Source organism: Camelina sativa, chromosome 12 (assembly GCF_030686135.1).
Source record: "Camelina sativa cultivar CO46 ecotype springtype chromosome 12, ASM3068613v1".
In the NCBI taxonomy this organism is placed as follows: Eukaryota; Viridiplantae; Streptophyta; class Magnoliopsida; order Brassicales; family Brassicaceae; genus Camelina; species Camelina sativa.
In genome coordinates, this window is record NC_141891.1 from 3,460,534 (window position 1) to 3,480,310 (window position 19,777).

The window sequence follows — 19,777 nt, forward strand, 5'->3', positions numbered from 1 at the left end:
ATTTGTTTTTACGGAAGAGGTGTGTACTATGTAGTGTATCAAAAATTTTACATAAATAGTTCCCTAATTTTTCACTTTAAATCAACCTACAACAGCAAAATTGTCTGTTTAATTTAATCTTTTTTTTTTCCTATTGTGTAGCCCAAAGTCTACCATTACTAACAAAGAAAAACTCATTTATCCAAGTTTGGTTATAAATTGACTCCCAACAAAACTCAAAGAAATACACTCTAAGTCCTCACTCCTCGGTGGGTCTTCAAATTTAGAAATAAAAGTTGTTAATATGATACACACAGACACAAAGGTGAAAATGTTGCAATAAAACTGCCACTAGAGAAGGCGACATTACTACGGCCAACCTGGGCAGCTTTTATATAACACAAAGACTTACTCAATTCCCTCTAATCTCTTTCCCCCTTCTCTTTCTTCTTCTTCTAATACACAGAATAATCAGGAAAGGCTAACATTGTTAATCTCCAACCCGACCTCATTTTCACATTCTTTTCTACCCAAACCATTTTTGATCTTCTTCTCTTTAACTTCTTGGCTTGCTGTACAGTTATTTTCTTACAGAAGGCTTAAGATCCCAAACTTGAGGAAGACTATCACTATCTTGTTTGGTAATTTCAAATTACCATCGGATCATCCATCGATGATACCATCTGTGTCTCTGCTGCTTCCCCGCTTATCCGCTCCACAGGCATCGCCTCAGCTGCATACAGTTTGATTATATCAGTTTTCACTATTTGAATAAGAAGTGATATAAGGTGTTTTCACTATTTGAATAAGAAGTGATATAAGGTGTTTTCACTATTTGAATAAGAAGTGATATAAGGTCGTTTACATAGACTATACACCACATGAACTTAATTTAATGTCAGGGTGTATATATTTCTGTGAAAGAAGCTTATGGATCTGAACATGCAAAAAAGGCAACGAAACGAGTTACAATGATAAACACACAAATACCTGGTGATCGATCCAGAGACATTGTTCTTGCCATCTCTACAGAGTTGGAAAAGAAAGGGTCAGATTCTTCCTAATGTCTGATCAACAATGCATTCTTTGCATCTCGTTTACTTGAAAGATATTACGAGGCACTTCTATTCGACTAGGTTGAAAATGATTAAATAATAGTAGGGTCATGTGCAATGTACCAAGTGAATGACGCAATCCTTTTACAGCGTCAAAGTTCTTGTAGGTGTAGCCAACAAAACTTAAATCCTTGGGAGCAAGAAGCATCTGCACAAAATGAAAACAAATGTGTCACTCAAAAGCGAACCGTATAAAGAAAAAGAGGTTTCATTTCAGACAATAATATTTATCGACCAACACCATTTGATGATAGTTTTTTAAATATATCACTTTGGCAGCAACACAACTACAATTTGGAGTATCAACACTATTCACATATCCTTGCAAATAAACCCCACTGGATGATGTATATATACACAAATAATAATCACAAACCTTCCTGGAGAGGCCCGATCTAGTTCTTTCAGGTGCAGGAGAATTCACCTGAGATGTAATCAAGAAGTCAGTAAGCCTCCTATATAGTACAAAAAATGAATGGTTGACCTTTATCAATATGACTTTTCTGCAAAATAATGACAAACAAATTCCTAGGTAATAAATCAATTCACAAAATTTTAAGGGAATCTCTCCTTAAACCAGAATATATCATTCTTTGATAAGGCAGTATGAAGGTATCTATCACCATCATCACAAGTGGCATATTAGAATTTAGAAACTAAGGGATATTATCTGCGGGATTACTAGTAAAATTCACAGCAAGATATGAGCGAGACACATTAAACTGTACTTAAGAAAATCTAATATCTGTTGGGGGAAGTCTATTGTTCCAGGAAAATTATTTGAAATAATGCATGATAAATAAAAAGGAGGCATACTTCATCAAACTTCATAAAATTTTGTGTATCTAGCTCGTCGTTCACTTCTGGTTTGTACGCAGCCTCCATTTCATAGAGCTTTTCCCACAAAACATCCTTGAACCAAGGATGATCCTGATGCAAAATTAAGGTACAAGTTAGCAAAGAAAAATAACAAAGCTTATCTTAAGTACTACTAAATCTTCTCATGGAACATCCTTACCTTGATTTGCTGGGCTCCTCCTCCAGTGCCAAGCCTATGGTCAACGTTACACAGCAACCTGCAGACAAGATCTTTTGCCTCCGATGACAACTTCACATCCTCGGGAAATTTCAAATGATTTCTCCAATGGACGATCTAGAAGAAGGAATTAAGACTTCATGAACATGATCTGTGAATCTTATAAACAAAATCCTTAGTTTTCGTATATGTAGAGCACAAAGAACAAATAGAAATGGACTTGACGATGGGAATTTTACCCACAAATCAAAGCATAGTTGTGAAATATATATCTGAAAAGACTGAACATAATATTTTAACATTTAGCTAACTCGGACGAGCATAAACTGGAAAAATTGTGACTTTTCATATAACTTGACACCCTTGTAATCCAAAATATGGTCACAGAATTGAACAATCTCCTGCTTAGGTCCTGAACTTTCATAGATAGAAGATTTCTCATTCATTTGGTTTATGGATCAAATTGTTACAAACACAATACTTAAGCCATTCACCAAAAAAAACTTGGATAATATCCTGTTGGAGTATACTTAGTTCATGGAAATTGGCAAGAAAAGGAATATAGCTTTTGCACTAACACTTGTAATCAAATAGCCTTATTCAGTGAAATTCTTTAAGCTCAACTGTTTGATACTTTTACCCAGAGCAAACTCACTGGGGGTAGTGAAGATAACAGCAAAGAGTAAATACCTTTCTGCAAGTTGATATAGGATCATCAGCATAAAAAGGAGGATACCCAACAAGCATTTCGTACATAATTGCTCCTAATGACCACCTGAGAGAAAGAAAAAAAAGATTTCCACGGAAAATAAACAGCAGCTCAGGAGGCTATGGAACAACTCTGTAATGATAAATGAAAGACTTTTATCGACCTGTACAAATGGTTGCTAGCACAGAGAAAGTTAAACAGTACTATGCACCATGGTTATAGTTCATTCTGAAAATGATAATTTTCAAGTAAAAGACTAACCAATCACATTCCATGCCATATCCTTTCTTCAGCAAAACTTCAGGAGCAATATAGTCGGGTGTTCCCACAGTTGAAAATGCCTTTCAAAAAGGAAGAAACCAATCAGAGAACACTATCATCAGTTGTTGCCAACTTGCCACACAAATTGATAAAGAGAAAGTACAGGTAATGAAAGTTTGAAAAGTGTTCTCCTACAAATATGAACAAAATCATAGTTGGTTCTCATTATTCCCCATTTTGATTTGTATATCTACATGCTGAGGTCACATTTGGCATATACAGGAATCAGAGAAATGGAGACAGAGCTACAAAAGAGGAGATGACACTTTTAAACTCCAAGAAAGATTAACATACTAGTTTTCTGCGATTCATCTGCCAATGCTGAAGTTGTTCCTGGGGACTACGCCAGCTTCTCTTGTTATCAGTGTCAGGAAAACATCTATCAACATCCATAGGTTCTGTCATAGTTTCATCATCGGTGGCCCTATTCTCCTGAATTGAAGGTAAATTTCTACAATCAAGAGGTTTACAGAGTCCAAAATCCGAGAGTTTCATGTGCCCATCTTTATCCAGAAGAAGGTTATCAGGTTTGATATCCCTGCAAAAAAAGAAAAGACAAAAGATCAGTCAAAATGTATGTAAATATCACAGTTTTAAGCAGAAGCATGCAAGTTAGGTAACTTCCAAAAGCCACCTATGAATATAGTTGTATCTGTGTATGGATTCAATCGCCAGGACACTTTGAGCAATATAAAATTTGGCGACATCTTCCCGTAGTGTATCTTCTCTCATGAGCAAGGTCATCATATCACCACCGGGGAGATATTCCATAATCAGATATAGATACTCGGCATCCTGAAACGAATAGTAGAGCTTCACAATATAATGGCTTGCTACCTCAGCCAGCAGGTTTCTCTCTGCTCTAACATGCTCTACCTGCAAAATGTACATATTAATCTAGTCAGATACTAAAAAGACAGGTAGGTAAACTCAGAGACGAGATCATAAACATATCAAGTGTGGTATATGATGCCAATTGTATACGAATTTCTACCTGTCCTCTCATGACCATTTCAGATTTCTTTAACTTCTTCATGGCATAAATATTTCCAGACTTTTTCTCCCGACATAAGCGAACCTGTAAGTTAGATTAAGATGTATTTAAGATCAGAAAGAACCCAGAAAAAAAAAAAACTATCTCGGTTAAGTTGGTTACGCTCAAGCTGTAAGAAAATAAAAATAAAAGAAGAGGTAGTAATCTGTTGTACAAACCTCACCAAAAGCACCCCTTCCAATGATTGTCAAAAGCTCAAAATCATCAACACTTATCTTGTTCCTTTTAAGCCTCATAAACTCAGTCTCTTTCCTCTCAAGATCTTTAATCATGTTGATTTGCTCCTCTTTTGGCACTCCAGAAGAAGCTAACTTCCTTTCTAAGATCCATCGTCTACAAGAAATCAAACAATGTTGGTTATATACAACACGCAGCTTCAATGGTGCTGAAAGTGTAATACAGATGAGTTGAGCACTAGTAAAAGTTTAATCATTCTTCATCGTTTCCTTCACTATTCACCAGAGGAAAGCTAATAGAACACAAATACTCAACAACAATGATAACGAGGGAGTATCATGACACAATGTATGAAGATGGTAAGATATCGGATCCCCAAAAAAAGATTCCTATTCACTCGGATATCATCAATCATGGTAGTGAATACAAACATGAACTTCAAAACCACCTCACAATTCACTAACAACCACTAGTAGATACAGATATTATTAGGTTGCTTCACACACCGCAAAGAGGTAAAAACAGAACTGAGCAGGAGGAGTATCGTTATCATCATCAAAGAAAGATTCGCAGCTCAAACAACTAATTTTGCCCTAAAAGGAATGTCTCCGAGAAATCGAAACAAATTTTTTCCAAATCTCAAAATCTATCCTAGTGAAAGAGAAGAAGAAGACGGAATTAGGGAAAAGAGAGAGACGATTTTGGTACCTCTCTTTCCTCTCCTGAATGTTCTTGTTCTGAGCTCTGTAGTGATTCTCGATGTACTGTTTGGCTGCCGCAACTTTCTCCATGGTCAAGCTCGATCCCAGAACCTCCTCGTCCGTACCGCTCTCTTCTTCCTGTATATCCTCCATCCTCTTCTCTCTTCACAGTCCTCTTCTTCTTCTTCTTCTTCTCTCTTCCTTTTTTGTGATATAAACAGAACGTCTATGGAAAAAAAAAAAAAGCACCTCTCTCTCTCTCTCTCTCTCTCTCTCTTTCCCACTCTCTCTCTCTCTCTCTCTCTGGAATTTGCTTAAAGAGAGAGATGATGAAGGAGACAACGTGGTTTTACTATTGTACCCTCAGACGACGAACCTCTAAAGGACACGTGTCGACTTTTCGTTGAAATGGCACTCTGTATTCTGTGTAATGTATAACTGGGGAATTCAGATAAATTGTTATCTAATAAAAATAATAATGTTTTTTTTTAATAACCATTTTGCTTTTAATTTGATAAGCAGAAAAAAGTTGTAACGATTATTGTCAGGGAGTGTGTATAGCATGAGAAAAAAAAGACACGCGCTTATGAATGCGCGTGGGTAAAATTTTCAGATATCTGAGCGTGTGTGTGGCTGTCAAAGGGGTATAATTGGGAATATGAAGGCTTCGTCTTTAATAAATTTATTTAATTATACAACGAAGCCTGAAGATTTTAGCTTCGTGATTGGATCGTGCGTGTCACACGCGCATAGGATTCGTTGGTTTGTTTTTAATAATAATAATAATAAATTTGTTTTTTACTCCCTCTGTATCATAATACTTGATGTTTTAGAATTTTTACATGAATTAAGAAAAACATTTAATGTTTAGCAATAAATGTATTCTTCATTTATAATAACATATTTTTATAATTATTAACTAATAGTATTTCATCAAATTTTTAAATTCTCATTTAATGATTCTTGAAATTTGTAATTTTTTAGTATTAATTGATAAAAGTATACAGAAAATCATCCTTTGTGATACAAGAAAAAATTCTAAAACATCAAGTATTCTGATACAGAGGGAGTATTTATTTTCCACCTTATTATATATAATATGCCTTCTTCTGTTTTTTTAATTGTATATTAACAGAAAATGATCTTTTTTTTTTAATTGTTCTTAAATTTCTTAACTATGTTATCAAAGATTTTCTACTATTTTTATACTTTTTATACGTATTAAACTAGGTATAAGTATAAGATCTTAGACGAGTTTTAGTGTACCATTTAAAGTCTCGAAGTAACAAGATGGTGTGGATAAAGTTCAAAAACTAATTGTTATGTTAATATTTCTTATATACTATATGCATTCTTAATTTTCATATACCAACTCAATAAATCATATAAACGTTAAAATTCAACCGTTAGTCGGTTTGACCAATCATAACTAGGCTAGACTTTTACAAGCTAGTTTATTGCATTTCAAGTCATTTATTAGGAATATAAATTAGGTAGAGACGTTTTTTTTTTTATGTTTTTCTTTTTTGGGGGTATATGAATGATTTGAGAGGATATAGTAGTGTGTAAATCTTAAAGAAAAAAAATGAAAATCCAAAAGTTATGCTCTGATAGAAAAGGTGGGTGGTGATGGTCTAGCTGTAAGAGGGAGCAACCCCGTCAGTCGTCAGAATGCTGCGTTGTAATCATAATTAGAGACAATGAAATTCACAAACATCAAAAAAAAAGGTTAAAAAAAGTGTTTTGTCTAGTTTCTATGATTCACACGTGGCGTCACGTCAATGGCTGTCTTTTTCAGAAATTTGCTATTTGTTAAACGCAAATGTTTTTTTTATCTTGGAGTTTAGTTCATCAAAAAAAATCGAGGGTCGATCGAAGGAGATTAAAAAAAAAAAAAAAAAGGCAAGTGGCCTTTTGTACTTTTGTTTGCGGAATTGAATTGTTTACACATGCGAAGTGCAGAAGATTCACTATTCATATGTATGATATTTACACTCATGTGTAAAAAAAAACACAACTAACGTTATTATTATTTTGCAGGAAATAACTCTTTGGTTCATTCTCTGTATAAAAGCAATAATAAACAAACAACCATGAAACACATATTTAATATGAGAAACCAGAGTTTATATCAGATATATTGAAAATCTATTAAACACTTGTATCAGATATTAGGGTTGCAGCTGAATTCGAATGCAACATTTAACAATAGAGAATCAAATTAAAATAGACAGCACGTTACAATAACATGTTTATATGTTACTAGCTCAAAATATGTTGATTTCCAATCGTTGAACACGACTAAGCACAACGGCAAAACGTACCCATAACACATAAATCCAACATTGGGAGAAGATGGAAAATTTTTGGGAGTTTGCAGTGTGTACCAACACTTGTGAGTTGTGATAACAACAACTATACAAGAGTGTCCTTTTGTTCTTCACTCTTACAATCGGTGCCGAGAGTTAGCTAATCTATAGCTAGATAGCATCATTGCACACAAAAGTGATTGCATAAATATCTAAGCTGCTGACCCCACATCAAACTTTTTCAAACAAAAATTGTGAGAATTCAATTAAGTTAAAACGAAGTCCACGAGTATATAATTATGCAAGCAAATAATGTAAACAAAAATCAAGAAGCATAAAGCAAAACGATAATATGAATGCGTCATGTGGGTTCCAACGTGCTGCATACTAATTAAAAAAAATGAGTCTTATATCTAGCTAACACATTAGTGTTGTGTTGTTATCGTTCGTATCACCATCTAATCGATTGCGTGTTATGAGTTGTAATGTAAGAGTTACATTTTTTTGACAATAAAGAATGTAAAACAAGAAGACCTCTTTGAGAACAATACAAAATGAGCTCCAGCACAAAAGAAGAAGGAAAAATAATTTGCTTTGGTGTTTTCCTGTTGTTGTCTTTTCCGTGACAAAGGCCAGCTCAATAATTTTCTTTTATTAGTAGTTTATTAGGAAAGAGCCATTGTCGACACCAGCCGTGAAGTATGAAACATCACTTTTAATAGCTAGGCATGCCATCCTTCTCTTGCTAGCTATCAGCCTATCACATATTTTCAACATAACGAATGGGTGAATACTATGTATATTTCAACCCCCTAATAGTCAGGGCCGGCATAAGGATTATTATTTATAGTTTTGTAATTACATACGTCTATGTTAGTAATATTGTAAGAGGAATGATCCTTGGGCTTTGAAAACGTTTGATCAGAGTACTATTTTCTATATGGTGGTTTACTGACTTACTGGTTAGATACACGACTCTTAACATAAAATTTGTACAATCTTTCATTGGGAAGAAGCCTGCGTGATTGCATAAGAATCTTGAATATATACAAAAACGCCTTTTGTACCAATAAATCTATGTCAAAGTGGAAATATCTAATATTGAAATTTATTAAACCATTTCACTAGGGCCAAATGGCCCAATGTCCAACCAAAGTCTGTAGCCTGAACGCTAGAATGCAGGGGGCTTTTGAAACAGAAGAATAAATTTTGACGCACTTTTATTGTGTTGCAATGTACTGATCTTTAGTATTATATTGATTCTCGTAACGTGTTCAACTCTGTAACATTGAAATATTCTGTCCAAAAGAAATCTAGTCGTCGTCGAATTGGATACGCTAACGTTACGAGTCACCATTAGGACCATATACGAAATACTAGGAGACGCATGAAGTGATGAAAGCTAGGTCACGTGTCACCACTGCACCATATTTAAGGTAAACTTGATACCCAAGTATGTAGGAAAATTGTATATGTATATATTTACTTCTTCTTTCCTTATTTTTATAACAAGCAATCCTCTTAATACAAGACTCTGGACCAGAACCACAATCCTGTTATCCTGTTGATGGAGGAAGCAAAGGTTACATATGACAATATAATTAATAAAATTGCTTATAAAATAGAGACTATACTCTGGAAATAACAAACAGGATGTCCAATGGATTCAGCCGAGAAAGCAACATCATCTAATCCGGTTTCGGGGTCATATGTCAACAGTTTATAACGTAGCTCACGATCATAAAACAGCAACTTCTTCTTTTTCTTCGACTTCTTCTCCCCATCCAGAAGTGCTAGTGGCTTGAGAGCGCAATATAATGGGACATCATGCCAAAAATCAATTAACTCCAGATCAATGAAAAACATTTTGTCCCATTTCTTGTTGTCTGAATTGAAGTACCAAATCACTTGGTTGGGCCACTTCTTCTCGGATACGCACAAGCGGTTGTTGAGGTTGCACATGACGATCTCGTAAGGATTGGTATAGACAAAGGGAGCTTTACAGACGACTTGAAAAGCTTCGGTGTGAAGATCGAATGATACAACTTTGGTTTCTTGGCAGTCTGTGAACCAATGAAGCGACCCGTCAACAAAGGCAGGATCGGGGCAACCAACACCAAGAACGCGATAAGGAGAAGCGGGAGTGACATACCTCCAAGCGTTGGTGCTAAAGTCGAAAAGTTCGCAGGTGGTAGCGTTTTCAAGGCCTATTTCTGAAGAGTTGTAAAGCCAAACGGGTTTGTACGTCCCGACATGTATGTCTTTACCGAATCCAACCTTAAAGAGTGGGTGATTAAGCTTGAAGTAACTTTCTCCTAAGCGGATCATGAGTTGTTGATATTCACAGAGAGGAAGAGGCCGATACCATCTAGTGGTGGGGTTGACAACAAAACCGGATTTGTGGGGATAATAGATACAAACCAGACCGTCACAGCTACTAGAGGAAACTACGTACTCTGTGTTGTCCTTCTCCCAAGGAGTAGGGATCTTGAGCGATGATGATGAACCCAAAACCAGTGTTCTTAGAGAAAATTCTGTGGACGTGGGTTCATGATGAGTACATACGGACACCATGAGAACATGTGGATCTCCTCCTCCTGATTGCTTCAATACTCTATATTGGAAGTATCGGGATTCCATAGTTGATTTCCATTGTTTTGATACAGTCTTGAATCTCATCAAAGAATTCACCGGAAGTTTCTCCAGTATTCGCTCTACGATATCGTGGTGCAGCAGTGATTCCATCCTCAAGCAACGTCTCTTCGACATCCTGGTCTTCGACATCCTGGTCTTCGACATCCTGGTCTTGTCGTCGTCTCAACTAATTTGTTTGTTACCTATTGATGAAGAAGAAGATAGGATAAAACAGAGGATTTATAGTAATCGTCTGACAAATAAATTACGAAATCCCTCAAAGGAAAAGGAATTCTCAACACTTTGCCTTTTTTTTTTTTGTTCCTTGTTCTTATATGTAAAAATGTCAATAATATCTATTAACTTTTAATGCATGATACCAAAAAAAAAAAACTCGTAGTAACATATAAGATTTGAATTAAAGGTCTAAGAAATTGATGAGAGTACGTAATACACTCTTTCTTTAGAACATTTTTGTGTGTTTTACTTTTATCAATCGATCACAGCACACAAGTTCTCACTTCTTAATACTGTTCAACATGTCGTATTACAGTTTCAAGATTATAAAGAAGAAAAAAAAAATCGTTTCAGTATTTGTTTCGTCACGTAGAACTGTACAGTTGAAGAGCACTCAACAGAAACGGGGTGTAAAAAACAATCAACCAATTGAAACACTTGGTAGTAATTACCAGTAACTTTTAGTAAAGGCGTTCAATTATTTTGACGTTTTCCTGTCTTTTTGTTGCCTATCTCGACGTTCTTTAAAACCACGATCCTAGTGGTTTGGGGATATATAATAATTATTATCACGGTTGCCACCATAAAAAGTAAGGAAAAGTAATCTAATTAATAAGTAGTTGAGGAGAGAAACCAACGTTGGAAAGGAGATTACCGGCGACTCCGTTGGTTTTGTGCAACAAACAATGAGAGACGGTTTAGAATGAGTACGGTGGCCCCTTCATGTTTGAGGAGAACTATCTAAAATATCTTTTAAATAGTAAATTAACAAGCTTTTGGGTATTAGTATGTTTAACCTCAATCCTCAAAACTGGAATAGGAATGGCTTTTTAATCTAGTAAAATTGTTCTTTTATATAAAAGTGATCATATATAGTCAAATAAGTATCTCATAGATTTAATTATATAAACAATATTATTACAAATTAATGACATGTATTTGCTTGTTGTTTAGGAAATAGCAATATTAAAAATACAAAAAAAAACATTAATTAAGCTACATCCCTTGAAACAAATATATATTGTGTTAAACTTAACCAAAACTGTTATCGTTATACATCACATATATATATAATCGAGACTTATGACGAGAAAATAAAATTTTCTTGAAAGTTACACAAGGATTTGAATATTGGTCCATTATCTCTCGTATTAGTATAACCAAAGCGATTAAGTGGATTAGAATATTGGAGATATTTCTTAGTTAACTAAAACAAATATGATACTATAAGAAGCAAAAATCCCCGTGGCCCTCAACGACGAGAATGGTCCGAATGTTGTTTTTAAAAAATTAGAGTTTGCTGACCAAAATCCAAATGGCATCACGTCTCTCTCTTCTCATTGACGACGCCTTTGACACGTTGTATCTTGGTTAACTTAAAAAAAAATTACACCTACACTTACTTTATTAAAACTTAAACTTAAATAATGAAGCAAAAACAAAAACTCAGTATAGCAAGTATTGTGACTATAATTAAAAAACTACACCCAAGTATAAGTCAATTTATTTTTGCAGGGTAAAAACTAAACTTGGAAAATCAAAATATCTGAATCCGGAGATATTTTAACTTTGTTCCCACGTATGGTTTAGTTTTACAAGAAAAAAATACCGTGATTAAGAAGAAGAGAATCACAAAAGTTAATGCATTTTGTAGACCGACATCTCAAGCGGCACACGTATACCCACAATTAAGAATAAATTAAATGTAATCTCGAAGATAACAATTAATTAGTTTCCTTTAGATACTTAAAATTTTTTGCTTTTTCCACAAGAAAACACAAAAACCACTAGTCAAAAAAACCACCCCTTGTATTTCTCCTAGTCTTCTTCTCTTATATAAAAACCTCTCCCACTCCCATTTTGTTTACTCATCATCCCACAAAAATATAACACTCTCTCCTCTCTCTCTCTCTCACTCATCACTTCACACTTTTAATAAAATCATTCTCAGTTTCTTTTCCCCCAATGGACACCAAAATCGGATCCATCGACGAGTGCAAACCAACGAACGGCGACGTCGGCAGTCCACCAAACACCACCGTCAAAACAATCCACGACTCTGTTATTCCTTCCTCCGTCAACTCATGCGACGCGACTCTCGGACGTCACTTAGCTCGTCGTCTCGTCCAATCCGGCGTTACCGATATCTTCTCCGTTCCCGGAGATTTCAACCTCACGTTGCTTGATCACCTCATGGCTGAACCGGAACTTAACCTGATCGGTTGCTGTAACGAGCTTAACGCCGGTTACGCTGCAGACGGTTACGCTAGATCTCGTGGAGTCGGTGCTTGCGTTGTGACTTTCACCGTTGGTGGACTCAGCGTTTTGAACGCCATCGCTGGTGCTTACAGCGAGAATCTTCCTGTTATATGTATCGTCGGAGGTCCTAACTCTAACGATTATGGTACTAACCGTATCCTTCATCACACCATCGGGTTACCTGATTTTAGCCAAGAGCTCAGATGCTTTCAAACCGTCACTTGTTATCAGGTAACACTCAGAATCAGATCTGATCATAAAACATTAGCATCGGATTGTGATTGATTTTAGGGTTTTGTTTTGGTTCTGTTTCTCAGGCGGTGGTGAACAATTTGGAGGATGCTCATGAACAGATTGATAAAGCGATATCAACAGCTTTGAAAGAGAGCAAGCCTGTGTATATTAGCGTAAGCTGTAACTTAGCTGCGACTCCTCATCATACATTTACTCGTGATCCAGTTCCCTTTTCGCTAGCTCCTAGGTATATATGATCAATCAATCAAAATCCTCTGTTTTATATCCGAGAATCATAAACTCATATAATGGTTTGTTGATTATTAGATTGAGTAACACAATGGGTTTAGAAGCTGCGGTGGAAGCAACGTTGGAGTTTTTGAACAAGGCTGTGAAGCCAGTTATGGTTGGTGGTCCTAAGTTGCGTGTTGCTAAAGCTTGTGATGCCTTTGTGGAGTTAGCTGATGCTTCTGGCTACGCTATGGCGGTGATGCCTTCTGCTAAAGGATTTGTACCAGAGCACCATCCTCATTTCATTGGCACTTATTGGGGTGCAGTAAGCACTCCTTTCTGCTCTGAGATTGTGGAATCTGCGGATGCTTACGTTTTTGCAGGTCCAATCTTCAATGACTACAGCTCTGTGGGTTACTCGCTACTCCTCAAGAAAGAGAAAGCCATCGTTGTGCATCCTGATCGTGTCACTGTGGCTAATGGTCCTACGTTTGGTTGCGTTCTGATGAGCGATTTCTTCAGGGAATTGGCTAAGAGGGTGAAGCGTAACGAGACGGCTTATGAGAACTATCATAGGATCTTTGTCCCTGAAGGTAAGCCATTGAAATGCAAACCAAGAGAGCCATTGAGAGTCAATACAATGTTCCAACATATTCAGAAGATGCTCTCTAGTGATACTGCTGTGATTGCTGAAACTGGTGATTCTTGGTTCAATTGCCAGAAACTAAAGCTTCCAAAAGGATGTGGGTACGTATCTCGGAACAAGACTCAAAATCTTTAAATTAGTGATGATATAAGCACAAGATTTAACTATTCTATTTAACTTGTAGGTACGAGTTTCAGATGCAGTATGGATCGATAGGTTGGTCTGTTGGTGCGACTCTGGGATACGCACAGGCAGTCCCAGAGAAGCGAGTGTTGGCATTCATCGGTGACGGGAGTTTCCAAGTGACGGTTCAGGACATATCGACAATGCTGCGTAATGGTCAGAAGACGATCATCTTCTTGATTAACAACGGTGGCTACACCATCGAAGTTGAGATTCATGACGGTCCTTATAATGTGATTAAGAACTGGAACTACACTGGTCTCGTTGACGCCATTCATAACGGTGAAGGAAATTGCTGGACAGCAAAGGTAATTAAAACGATTGATGAGTGATGTCAATGCGGAAACTAAACCAAATCTTGGTTCGAAACTAACATATGAATTTGTGGTGTTATGACAGGTGAGATACGAGGAGGAGTTAGTTGAGGCGATAAAGACAGCGACCACGGAGAAGAAAGATTGTCTATGCTTCATCGAAGTGATTCTTCACAAGGATGATACTAGCAAAGAGCTGCTTGAGTGGGGCTCACGCGTCTCTGCTGCCAATAGCCGTCCTCCCAATCCTCAGTAGAAGAAAGCAACACAGAGAGTGCCTGCCTCTTACCAATTTAATGACATTGTTTTCCCTATTGGTTTTGGCTTTTTCGACTTTGGATCTTTATTAGTATTAGTAGTACCGGTTTAATCTTGGAATAAAGTAAAGTAAAGTTCCTTTTCCAACATTGTGCTCTTTCTCATCAACACTCAAGTTCGAAAAAATACTAATGGTTAAATCAGAAGAATTAGACACAAACATAGAAATTCGGAATTATTTGACTTTTTCCAAAACTACTGGATTTTTTTTGCTAGAAAAAGAATCCGAGTGAGAATCAACACCACAGTTGAGAACCGAAACCATCTAACTTGTAACGATTTCGAACGATTGAAGAAGTGTCCATTAAGATAAACGTTAGATAAAGGGATTAAAAATTAAAATCTAAGTTTCCTAGAAGTAAAAGTATATTAACACATTAGTTCTGTATCATGATGAGAGCTAGTGACCCTCTTGTTTTAAGATGCTCATGTCTCTGTTTGGGTCTAAGTTTGAACAGGAGGACATTTGACAGTGAACATGCATGCATCTTAAAAATCAACAAAACAAACGTAAGCAAAAAAAATCGAATGCTTAAGATTCCCAAACTCAGTCAAGAGATTTTCCTGACCATTCTCGCTCCTTCCGTTTTTGTTTGGCTATTATTCTGTTGAACTTTTCTTTTCCTTTTTCAAGGAGAGGGTCGACCACAACATACGCATTTGGATCATCCCTGCGCGACATTTTATCCTGCAGGATAGTTTCACATTTTCAGGTTCTTCCACAGGACACGATAAACACATACATAATAGGTCAACCTTCTGATGAAGCTATTTGTGATTAGCATGGACTACCTATGAAATACTGAATTTTTCTATTTTAATGTTATTTAAAGAAATAGAACGAAGTAGCACTACATCCATTAGATCCTCACTCAGAAAAAAATATGGAGCATTAGAGATTTACCTTGCCAGGAGCAAAATTGAGCTTTACATTCTTCCAATCAGACAGATCTTCTTCTTTATTGTCTACTGGTTCACTACTTGGGGTCAACACTCCTGGTTCACTTTTTGGGGTCAACGCTCCTGGTTTACTAGTCGAGGTAAACGGTTTTGCAGAAAGGGACTGCTTAAACTTCTCGAGTTTTGCTAACACCTGAAGAAAGCGCAGGAGGGAAACGACGATCAGTTAAAAAAGAACACAACTGAAAGAAAATAAAATTTAGATGAGTAAACCCGACCCAGAATCTAAGAATAAGTATGCCACAATAAAGCAAGGATAAGGTTTGGTAGATGAACAAAGGGGAACAAAGAATCAATCAGATAACAAATTCAAAATTAAGCCACAACTCTGGTAAACAACTTACCGCATCCTCATTTCCTTGCAGTCGGCGCTTTTTCAACTTACGCAACTGCCGGGCGCGTTCAGAAGCGTTGTAAAGCTGTAAATCAGTGTCTCCTTTCTCCATATGTTCGGCTTTGGCTTCTGAGCCTATTCCTTTTTTCTTCAAAGACAGCTTTTCCATCCTTGGTTTCTCGTCTTCACTACTTACAGCATCAGACCTGTAAACAGCAAAACTAATGAGTCAATAACTTACATCACTGGTTACACCATCATGCATAAAAGCAAAATATATTCCGGCATTCATTCAGAAAAAGCAAGCAGATTCGTCTGAAAGGTTTTAATACTATAGTTTTTTTTCTTTTTTAAACGTTCATAGCTTTTTCTGTGCTGTATATATTTGTTAGCTCAACTTCGAACACACACAGTTTGAGCTTGCCTAGCACTGAGATATTGCTAGAATAGATAAACAGTAGTATTCTTAAGGAATAATAAACTAGATACAGAGACGATAAGGTGTAAGTCTGTGGGTGTCATTACCTTTGCCTAGGCTCTTCACGGCTTTTCAGACTAGAGCTCTCTGTTAAGAAAACAACCACAAGTATATTATAATTAGAACCTACAGAAATAACTAGCGATAATATACTGCATGAGGAACAGAGAGTGCTGTATATTACTCTCTGGCAATACATGGTACTTGGTACTAACCCTAAAAGCATCACCGCTTGTTAATAAACAGATAACATCCCTACGCATAAACATGACTGAAAATTTGATTGTACAAATCAAGAATTGCCATTAGGTTCATAATTCAGGACGTCAGAATATAGAGAGATGTAAGAAAGTAGTTACTTTTCTGAGTTGGTATTGAAGGCGTATCTCCCATCTCTTTCCTTCTGCTGAGCACTTGATTTCTCATCTTTGCATCAAATTTAGTCTCATCTTCATCATCATCGTCATCATCACTACGTCCAACTAAATCAGATGCAGAGAAGCTTTTATCTTTTTGAGCCGCTTCTTTCTTACTACTCAGAGCTTCTCGCACAGACAGTACCTCCTTCGACTCAGATGCATTCTGAAATGTAAAAGAACATCAGCAAGCAAAATTGTTTATGAAAACAAAGAATGACAATCATAAACAAAGACCTCCAGTTTTTGGTCTAATGCCCATGATAGACTGTTAGGCAGACTACACAGCAACAAAGTTATAGAACTGTACGCATCATTACATATAGCAACGATGAGGAAATGTCCACTAGTTTTCCACAATATGGAAGATAAAACAAGTCGTCTTAGTTTTTTATACATCTTAGCCTACACTTTCACACACAAAAAAGGGGAATTAAAGATAGGAAAAAAAAAAACGCCATAAACAAGATAAACTGTATTATTACCCGTTCTCTATCTGAAGCTTCTGCCTTCAGAAGTCGAGGATCATTCAATACGTCATGACTGCTCTTAATCTTTTGCTTTACAACAGCCAGTTCCTTCTCTTCTTCCTCAGCTTCTTCTCCAAATGAAAGTAAATTCAATTTCCTAATTATCACAAAGACAACAAAAAAAAAGTCTCAAAAGAACAGCCGAAGCAAAAATATAGCTAAATTCTCAATTTGACCATAGATACTTACTTCACGGGCTTTTTTGGGGGTTCCTGGACTTCGGCAACAGATTCTTGTGATGTGTTTGCTAACACTCTAGGAACAATATCTTCGAAAGGGTTCCACAAAACCTGTCAAAGAAATATACAGAATTTTTAGAAAAACCAAGTATCACAAGATCGACACAACAAAGAATGAGTATCAATCAGAGAGCATCCTTAAAAAGAGGACATCAGTATTTATACGATCCTTACCTCAACAGATAATATTTTGGGGGCAGGATCCAAGGGCCGATCATCCTTACCGGTGTCAACCTCTCCTAGTCTTAAAAGATTGTAGATTGAATCGCCCGTCACCTAAAAGAATTAGAAACAAGTTGCAGCAAAACATGATCAAGAACTAGAAAAAAAACTAAAATTGGACGAAGCAGAAGAAGCAAAGCAATTTGGTTTACCTTGCCAAAGATAGTATGCTTCTTGTCAAGCCAATCAGACTTATCCAAAGTAAAAAAGAACTGACTTCCATTAGAATTGGGTGAGCTCGCATTAGCCATGGCTACAATCCCTCGGTGGTTAAACCTCAGTCTTGAATGAAACTCATCCGCAAATACACCTCCATATATACTATCTCCACCTGTTTACACACATCAACTCACACAACATCAATTAACCTAATCCAGCGAGCAAGCAGAATAAAATTGAATACAAAAACTAAGAGATCTTTAAACTCTAAGATGTAATCAGAGGGGCGTAGGAAATTACCGGTGCCGGAGCCGGTGGGATCGCCGCCTTGAACGAGAAAACCGGGAATAACACGGTGGAAGATAGTGTTGTCGAAGTAACCCTCGAGGCATAGTTGAACGAAGTTCCGAACGGATTTAGGAGCTTCCTTAGGCCATAGCTCGACGTCGATAGGGCCATGAGTTGTATTCACAATGACCTTTCCCTTTGTCGGCGGTTCTAGCACGTATATCGTCGACATCTCCTCCGCTCACGCTCTTCCTCTTCTTCTTCTTCTCCGAGATACAGTACTCCCGTTTTGTTGGTTTCTGATACGACCTCAAGAAGCTTAATAGGCCTTAATGGGCTTGATTATTTAGTTTATCGTTTAAGCCCAAAATACTTAGAAGTCTCTTTGTATTTAATCTCACTTCCATTCTCTGGAAAAGATTATCGAAATTAATCAAAACAATGTCATCTTCTTCCTTCATCGTCTCTCTCTTTCTTCTTCCTTCTTCCCTCTGATTTCTTCACCTCAACCTCTATTTCTTCTGATTCCTCATCCCTTTCTTCTGCTTCTCATCTCAAATTCTGTTATCTCCTTGATAAGCTACTTCGGTACTTATCAGTTTCTCGTTTTGTAGATGGGCTTGACGAGCGAGAGATGCTGGTTCCTTTGGTCGGTTTCGAAAACATAATATAGGCTAACCAAACCGTAAGGCCCAGCCCAACCATCAAACTGAGCCCATTATATTAATTTAAATTTAATATATGTATGGAAATTTTATAGAGAAAGACTTGTTTATGGTAGATAAACGGACACATCAATCAATACATCATTCGAAGTCATCAATTGATTAATTTTTTTGTGTCCTAAACAAAGTTGTTGTCTTCATTTTGGTCGAAAAGGATCAAATTTCTTTAGATTTGGTAGAACCGCAACAAAGAATTTCCTAGAAACATCCCATGCATCTTTATCCCTACGTGGAAGATCGAGAAATTAGTGAAAGTCTTCGAGCTAGAGTTGAGTGGTACTCTAATGTTTGGACTTTATAAATCTTTCAAAGGCTCCAATTTTAAAACTAAGATGGTTTCTCGAGGAAAGTCAATGGTACCAAACTAAGATATACAACATACAATACAAAAACGTGCATGACCCGCATGCCTCTCCTTAATTAATGTGTATGTATAACATCTATAGTACATCTATAATTGTATTAATATCGTTGGTTATGAACTTGAGTCGTGACATTAAAAAAAAAAGAGTACTATTAGTATTATCAAATGACAAGCTTAAAAAATCTAGCAAACTACAAATTATAGTATGTCCAACGATCCCTAAAAATCCAATTTATTTAATAATTATTAGACGGTTTACTTATGAAAAAAGCATCCAATTTTTTTTATCTTTTTAAGTTTCATTTTCTTTAATTCTTCAAGTTTTGGACGTACGACATATCCATGTAAAACTAAACGAGTTGAACATGTTCGTATTGATGAGAAAAAAAAAAAAAAACCCATAAATAATTCTTATCACGTTTTTAACAAAGTCAATCTTTTACTATAGTGTGAACTTGCTTACTTGCATGATTTTAATTACCTATTTAAATATAATTAGGAGTTGAAAATTTAAAGATATATATAAAACTCGAGTCGTAGTAGATATTATTTTACAATTTAAAAGTAATGTCTTATGTTTGACCATAAACAAAATAAGGTAATAT

General features: G+C 36.3%; 3 protein-coding genes and 1 pseudogene across 10 annotated transcripts; 1 reads left to right on the top strand and 3 right to left on the bottom strand.

Annotated features, from left to right (window-relative positions):
- Positions 1–176: 176 nt before the first annotated feature.
- On the bottom strand, positions 177–5,589 carry LOC147930140 (uncharacterized). Of its 3 annotated transcripts, none has more exons than XR_015575009.1 (13): positions 5,100–5,420; positions 4,373–4,547; positions 4,155–4,238; positions 3,795–4,036; positions 3,455–3,698; positions 3,101–3,180; positions 2,821–2,905; positions 2,113–2,281; positions 1,911–2,024; positions 1,471–1,518; positions 1,158–1,242; positions 970–1,005; positions 177–712 (listed from the first exon to the last, which is right to left on the bottom strand). XR_015575009.1 is itself a non-coding variant. In XM_087479231.1 (13 exons), the coding sequence occupies exons 1-13, from the start codon at positions 5,243–5,245 to the stop codon at positions 627–629; spliced, it is 1,560 nt and encodes a 519-aa protein (XP_087335357.1). In that variant the 5' UTR covers positions 5,246–5,589; the 3' UTR covers positions 177–626. The 3 variants fall into 3 exon arrangements, 1 of the variants encoding a protein (XP_087335357.1); XR_015575010.1 differs by having other exon boundaries at positions 2,113–2,289; XM_087479231.1 differs by having other exon boundaries at positions 2,113–2,247; positions 5,100–5,589.
- A 3,426-nt stretch (positions 5,590–9,015) lies between these two features.
- On the bottom strand, positions 9,016–10,317 carry LOC147930141 (F-box/LRR-repeat/kelch-repeat protein At1g09650 pseudogene; annotated as a pseudogene).
- A 1,821-nt stretch (positions 10,318–12,138) lies between these two features.
- Positions 12,139–14,544, top strand: LOC104729954 (pyruvate decarboxylase 1). The gene is made up of 5 exons (XM_010448992.3): positions 12,139–12,762; positions 12,849–13,012; positions 13,093–13,743; positions 13,827–14,133; positions 14,225–14,544. The coding sequence occupies exons 1-5, from the start codon at positions 12,238–12,240 to the stop codon at positions 14,393–14,395; spliced, it is 1,818 nt and encodes a 605-aa protein (XP_010447294.2). The 5' UTR covers positions 12,139–12,237; the 3' UTR covers positions 14,396–14,544.
- Positions 14,545–14,786: 242 nt separating this feature from the next.
- LOC104729955 (peptidyl-prolyl cis-trans isomerase CYP57) lies at positions 14,787–18,649 on the bottom strand. Of its 6 annotated transcripts, none has more exons than XR_015575008.1 (12): positions 18,096–18,646; positions 17,789–17,967; positions 17,589–17,690; positions 17,365–17,465; positions 17,131–17,272; positions 16,966–17,050; positions 16,589–16,811; positions 16,445–16,500; positions 16,277–16,316; positions 15,762–15,957; positions 15,362–15,550; positions 14,787–15,145 (listed from the first exon to the last, which is right to left on the bottom strand). XR_015575008.1 is itself a non-coding variant. In XM_087479230.1 (11 exons), exons 1-11 carry the CDS (start codon positions 18,313–18,315, stop codon positions 15,005–15,007), a joined length of 1,701 nt encoding a protein of 566 aa, XP_087335356.1. In that variant the 5' UTR covers positions 18,316–18,649; the 3' UTR covers positions 14,787–15,004. The 6 variants fall into 6 exon arrangements, 2 of the variants coding, with proteins under 2 accessions (XP_087335356.1, XP_010447295.1); XR_015575005.1 differs by having other exon boundaries at positions 16,883–17,050; XR_015575006.1 differs by lacking the exon at positions 16,966–17,050.
- Positions 18,650–19,777: the final 1,128 nt, after the last annotated feature.